Source organism: Canis lupus, chromosome 16 (genome assembly GCF_003254725.2).
Source record: "Canis lupus dingo isolate Sandy chromosome 16, ASM325472v2, whole genome shotgun sequence".
Classification (NCBI taxonomy): domain Eukaryota; kingdom Metazoa; phylum Chordata; class Mammalia; order Carnivora; family Canidae; genus Canis; species Canis lupus.
In genome coordinates, this window is record NC_064258.1 from 14,874,512 (window position 1) to 14,880,726 (window position 6,215).

At 59.3% G+C, this 6,215-nt stretch overlaps 1 protein-coding gene across 1 annotated transcript; it reads right to left on the minus strand.

Annotated features, from left to right (window-relative positions):
* Positions 1-412: 412 nt before the first annotated feature.
* LOC118350921 (ral guanine nucleotide dissociation stimulator-like) lies at positions 413-6,215 on the minus strand. Its single transcript, XM_049095273.1, has 8 exons — positions 6,183-6,215; positions 5,993-6,096; positions 5,562-5,679; positions 5,047-5,175; positions 3,300-3,493; positions 2,651-2,707; positions 1,744-1,937; positions 413-1,511 (listed from the first exon to the last, which is right to left on the minus strand). The coding sequence occupies exons 1-8, from the start codon at positions 6,213-6,215 to the stop codon at positions 1,048-1,050; spliced, it is 1,293 nt and encodes a 430-aa protein (XP_048951230.1). The 3' UTR covers positions 413-1,047.

Here is a 6,215-nt window from a genome sequence, read left to right on the forward strand (position 1 = left end):
TCCGTCTATCACTACAGTCTCAAGAGTTTTGATCAGGAATGGATGCTGTATCTTGTCAAATGCTTTCTCTGCATCTATTGAGAGGATCATCTGGTTCTTGTTTTTTCTCTTGTTGATGTGATCCATCCCATGGACTGCTTTACGAGTGTTGAACCAGCCTTGCATCCAGAGGATCAATCCCACTTGGTCATGGCGAGTAATCTTCTTTATGTACTGTTGGGTCCTGTTGGCTCGTATCTTGTTGAGAATGTTTGCATCCGTGTTCATCGGGGATATCGGTCTATAATTCTCCTTTTTGGTGGGGTCTTTGTCTGGTTTTGGAATTAAGGTGATGCTGGCCTCATAGAACGAGCTTGGAAGTATGAATGGACCTAAAGTACCACGATGTATTATTTAAAAGCATCAGAGTCAATTTTGCATAAAGTTAACTTATCCTTTATTACAAATAAAATTCATGAAGAAATTATGAAAAACACAAAATACAGAAACAGCACAACGAAAGGGGAGGGGAGGCTTCAATTGTGCTGCAGCCATCACGAACTGCTGCTCGGGGGCCGAGCCATGTGGCCCCACTGAGGCAGGTGGCAGCTCTGGCCCTTCGATGAACTCGAGAGCCAGCGCCGGGACCTGCTCCTCCTTCTGGGGTGGCCAAGAAGCAGGTGGCTCCTCCAGGTCGGGCCAGTGAATCTGAGGTATGACCACCAGGTACCTTGGCTTGACCTCAGCAGCCGTCATCTCGTCCCAGGCCTAGCTCTCAGCACCAGCAGCCGGGACCGGCTCGATCACCTCAGGCCCAGGAGCTTCAGCAGGCCCCACAGTCGGCCTCGGGCAGGCTCTTGCCGCGGTGGTTCCGGGTGTTGCTCGGGGTCCGAAGCCGTTTGCTCCCCTGAGTGAGGCGGCTGCTCCGGCCCATCGATGACCTCGATAACCGGTGGTGGGGCCCGTTCGGCCTCCAGCGCTCCAAGGGTGCAGGTGGTTCTTCCGGGTCAGGACAGGGATGGAGAGGTCTGACCATCACGTGTCTTACCTTGTAAGCGGCAGCTGGCATCAGGGCTCGGGCCGAACCCTCAGCTTCAGCAGCCGGGACCAGCTCCATCCCCTGAGACCCTGAAGGTGCAGCAGGCCCCACAGTCGGCCTCGGGCGGGCTCTTGCCGCGGTGGTTCCGGGTGTTGCTCGGGGTCCGAAGCCGGTTGCTCCCCTGAGTGAGGCGGCTGCTCCGGCCCATTGATGACCTCGATAGCCGGTGGTGGGGCCCGTTCGGCCTCCAGCGCTCCCAAGGGTGCAGGTGGTTCTTCCGGGTCAGCACAGGGATGGAGAGGTCTGACCATCACGTGTCTTACCTTGTAAACGGCAGCTGGCATCAGGGCTTGGGCCGATCCCTCAGCTGCATCGGCCAGGACCAGCTCCATCCCCTGAGACCCTGAAGGTGGAGCAGGCCCCTCCGTCGAAGCTCGGGCGCGCTCTTGGGGTGGTTCACGGTGTTGCTCGCGGTCCGAAGACACAGTATCATCTCCAAGAAGACAAAGTATTATCACCAGGATGGACTTTCCACGTTCCTCTCAAATCAAGGACCCTCTTCCCACCGCTCAACGTGTGTGAGTGCAAGAGCCCTGGGAGGTCTCCCCAGACTGCAGCCCGTGGGGATGGGGTGTGAGCCTACCCAGTGCTCCTGGCCCAGCAGCACGGAGGCTTGATCTGTGTGGCCCACCCTGTCCCCACTCGGCCACCCCAGTCCTCCTCACCTCCACCCTGAAACTCCGCTTGATGGAGGTTTCTTAAATATTCAGAGTAACTGTTGACTCGACGGTCCAGCGTTGAGTCTGGCAAGTACTGCCCCGTGAAATTCATCAGCTTTGTCAGGGCAGGAAATTCTGGGGGATCGTCGAAGTCCTCCTCGTAGTAGGTCAGCCAGATGGTCAGGAAGGAGGTCATGGTGCTGGGGAGGGACAGGTGGGCAGAGGCGTCAGAAGACAGGGCTCCCTCACACAGAGGTGTCCCGGGGAAGCCCGGCAGGAAACCGGGGCCCTCGGCCTCCCGCACGGGGCTGTCGGAGGCAAGTGCTGTTCCTTGTCCACCTGCCACCTGGCGGTCCTGCCTGCCACAGGCCTGCTCACTGAGGAGGGGCTGGCACGAAGCCTCTGTGCGTGGGAGCCCATGACCAGCGGTGTGACCATCACTGTCTTTCCCAGGGAACCTCCCTCCCGTGGGTCTGCCCTGCCTCCCTCACGAGGGGCCCCCAGGGGGTGTCCTTCCACTGACTCTAATCTCCCCCGGGGCGGGGGCCGTCTGGTCCGTGAGCACTCACTGGCTCTCCTGAGCACCTGCCATGCACCCGGGTCCAGGTGCCACCAGATTGGTGAGGGTGACGCTCCCCACACCCTCTGCTCTGCGTCCCAGGTGTGGGGCAGACAGGGTTGGGGGGGATGGGCATGGAGGAGGTCTCCCTTTGGGGTCCCAGTGCTCTCCCAAAAAGCCCGCCCGCACCTCACCCACGGGTCTCCTTTGCTCTTTTCCTGAAGGGGCCTCAGACCTTTACCCTGCCACAGGAATTGCTGACGGGTGAGGGTCCAGCAGCCCCTCCGACCCACAGTCCCCTCGCTGCCCTCCTGGAGAGGGAAGGCCCTCCTGCATGAGCCAGAGCTCACTCACCTTTCCCAGAGCATCTGGATTTCTCCTTTCTCGGGGGACGCTTGGATGCATCGATACCTAGAGGAGGGCGGGGGGCCTCACATGAACCGTCCTGTGGACCCGACCTCTCCTCATAGTTGCTGTCACCCTCTGAACCCCAACTAGTCCAGAACCCTGGGAGGCCATCAGCTCTGTGCGTGGGGCCACGGGCAGCTCCTAGAGAAGCGTCTGCACCTGCTGGGTCCTCCTGAATGCTTGAGGAATGAAAGGGCTCTGGCCAGGCCCATGGCCTACATCCGAGTGGGCCAGGGCGCCCCGGTGTCCCCGGGGACCCCTACCCTGAATGCCCCAGGACACAGACCCCAGATGGACTCAAACCTCCCTTTCAGTGGCAAAACAGGCCAGCTCAAGACCCTGGTGACGGTGGGGAGGCGGCACAGGCTTCGTCATGGGGAGAGAACGATGACTGCTGAGCACAATCACAGCCCCTCTAGCCGACCTGCCACAGGCCTGGCCCCAGGGGCTTCCCTACAGGACCCAACAAGGCCCTGTGTGACTCAACTCCAGTCAGAGGAGCAGCCCCAGGGGCCGGGAAGTTCAGGAACATTCCCAAGACTCCCAACCAGTAGGTGGCCCATCCCCCTGGGCTGTGGAGGGTCAGGGTGCTCACTTTGCAAACAGCAGGTCCAGGATCTCTTCGGTGGTGCCAAATTCAGGATATGTTTCCATAAATTGAACAATGGAAAGGTCGTCCAAGCACAGCAAGGCGGGCACCAGTTCTTCTACCTGCTGCTCCAGCAGCTCCCTCCGGCTGGGGGTGGTCGGGAAGATCCGATTCTTTCTCAGGGCTGAGGCCCTTTCAGCCTGAGGTGGGACAGAGGGGACGTGCAGCCTGCACTGTAGCCTCCAGACCACCTGGCAGTTGGAGCGCAGACCAAAGCCCGAGCTCTCAGTGGCTGCGGGGGGCGGGGGGGGGGCAGGAGTGCCCACAGCAGGAACACGGGGCTTGACGCCTGCGGCTCAGTCACTAGGCATCTGACTGTGGGTTGTGGCTCAGGTCATGGTCTCAGCATCCTGAGATCCCGCCCCTGGCAGGCTCTGCGCTTGGGGCAGAGTGTGCTTGAGGAGCCTGTGTCTCCCTCTTCTGCTCCCTGCTTCTCTGCCTGTCTCTTAAACAAACTATCCAATAAGGAAATAATCTTAGAGGATAAATTTTCAAAAAAATTTGGATCAATACAAGGATCTCAAGTGGGAGGGGTGAGTCTCCCAGGGCCGCTTGTCAGCTGAGTTTTGACAGCACCTCCCTGCATTAACGGCTTCACCCCTTGAATTTGACCACACGTCCCTGTGTCGAGGTGCCCACACGGAGACCTTTCCTTGGGTGGGAGGGCCCAGGGCGTGAGGGCTGCAGGATGTTCAGCGCCACCCTGTGATTTGGCAACAGAAGGGAATCGCATCGAAGTCCTGCATCAGTGAAGGGCTCAGTGGCTGTTGGGACCAACTGGCCTCTGACATGTTGTGCAGCACACGAGGCCCCTGTGCCTGACCCCGGGGGGACGGGGGGCAGGGATGCGCTCCTTCAAAACCTAACTGCAGAGCGATAGACATAGTACAGTGAGCCCCGTGTCCCTTTGGGCAAAAGTCTCCCAACTCACCAGGACCATGCTCAAGCCTTGGAGAAGGTGGGGAAGGACGTCAGGCCAATGGGGCCTCCTGGGAGCACCAGTTAGGAGAAAGCATAGCACAGTGCAAACTACTAGAGAGCGTGTGCGATGAGACACGGTGTGTCTCTTTTTCAAACGTTTTTATGGGCAGCCCGGGTGGCTCAGTGGTTTAGCACTGCCTTCAGCCCGGGGCGTGATCCTGGGGACCCAGGATCCAGTCCCACATCAGGCTCCCTGCGTGGAGCCTGCTTCTCCCTCTGCTTGTGTCTGTGCCTCTCTCTGTCTCTCGTGAATAAATAAATAAAATCTTTAAAAAGAAAGCATTATAAAAAACAGTTTTTATTATTTATTCACGAGACACACACACACACACACACACAGAGAGAGAGAGAGAGAGAGGCAGACACAGAGAGGAAGCAGCAGTCCCCATGCAGAGAGCCCGAGGCGGGACTCGATCCTGGGTCTCCAGGATCAGGGCCTGGGCAGAAGGCAGGCGCTAAACCACTGGGTGACCAGGCACCCCTGAAGGCTCTATTCTGATATTCCTACAAATCTGTGCCCAGAGACTCTGCATCTGGCCCTGGCAGGGGCAGGGCCATGGGGGCAAGTTTGGGGAGAAGGGGAATCCAGACTCCTGTAGCAGCAGAAGTCTAGGGGGGAGCCCAGGGGAGCACAGGCTGGCTTCTGGGACCCGGGGCCCTTCCTGCTGCATCGGGGCCCTGGGTGTCGGGTGGCCCCAGCCCCTGCACTCACCTTCAACCCTTGCAGGTCTTCGGAGGATGTGCTGGACCCTGGGGTGTGGCGGATTTTCTCTTTCCTCTTCCACCGGCACTCATATTCCCGCGCGGCGCTCCGTATCTCCCATGTGGAGCTCTGTAAAGACTGCAGGGCAGCCAGGCAGGAGGCCTGAGCGCCCGGTCTGGCCGCCTCGGCCGGGCCGCACACCCAGCTGACTCCATTGCAGACCCACCACAGCACAGCCGGCACACACCTCCCTCAAGGAGAGCAAAGGGATGCTGCTGCAGGGCCTTGGGTTAACTCCAAGTCGGGTAAGAGGCGCCCCGGTAATCCTGTTTCCACCCTGCCCACCGTGACATCAGGGTGACCCTGAAGGGATCACCGGGGAACCTGCTCCCCTGCAAGGTCCTCCAGCCTGGATGCGACCTGCCCACACATCCCTGGTTCCCTGAAACTGAAGAGGAGGGGTTGGGGCTGCCCAGGATGGCTGGCACAGGTGGCCTGGCCTGGCCTGGCCTGCTCTGTATTACCCTCCGGCACCTCCTGAAAAACTCCCTGAGGCGTTGGGTTTGACGGTCGCACCAACAGCTCCACCATTCGAAGCAGCCGCATTCCGGGGGTTCCTCAAGATCCTCCCAACTGGTATATCTATCAGGGAACATCTTTCAGTAGCAAAAGTCTCCTGAAAGTGAGCCTGAGGTGGGGCTGCACTAGAATGTAGCCCCGGGCAGGGGTTCCAAGTTCTGTTGGCCTCTGTTGTGAAAGAAGTGACCTCACTGCCTGGGACCCCCTCCCTGAGTCCACTCCTGGAGGAAGCTTCAGGAGCAGCGCTCGGGGCTGCCGATGCCCCCCCCCACCCCGCAGGCAATGGCCTGTGTGCACACAGTGACACAACCGCACCCCTCTCCACAGGCCCCAGGGAAGGACTGTGTGCAGCCAGGGCCCCAGCCTGGAAACACACCTGGGTTCAGACGCAACTTTCCATTCTTCCCTGGTTTCCACCCCGGAGAAGCCGTTGTGCCCGTCGGGGATGGTCTGCCTCTTGCCTGTGGCATAGGGATTATCCTAGCAGGTGCTTCCTCCAGACGTCCCCAGGCCACTGTGGCATCATATCTATGACATTGGAGGCGGGTGTCCCATGCAGGAAATACCTCCCACCACATGTTCTTCCTTGGTGTGTCCAT

Coding starts and splice junctions, on each gene's coding strand:
- LOC118350921 (XM_049095273.1), bottom strand. CDS start 6,215: ATGGACACACCAAGGAAGAACATGTGGTGGGAG. Junction 3,494..5,046: donor AAGACCTGCAAGGGTTGAAG/GTGAGTGCAGGG, acceptor GTCCCACCTCAG/GCTGAAAGGGCCTCAGCCCT. Junction 2,708..3,299: donor CTGGACCTGCTGTTTGCAAA/GTGAGCACCCTG, acceptor GCCCTCCTCTAG/GTATCGATGCATCCAAGCGT.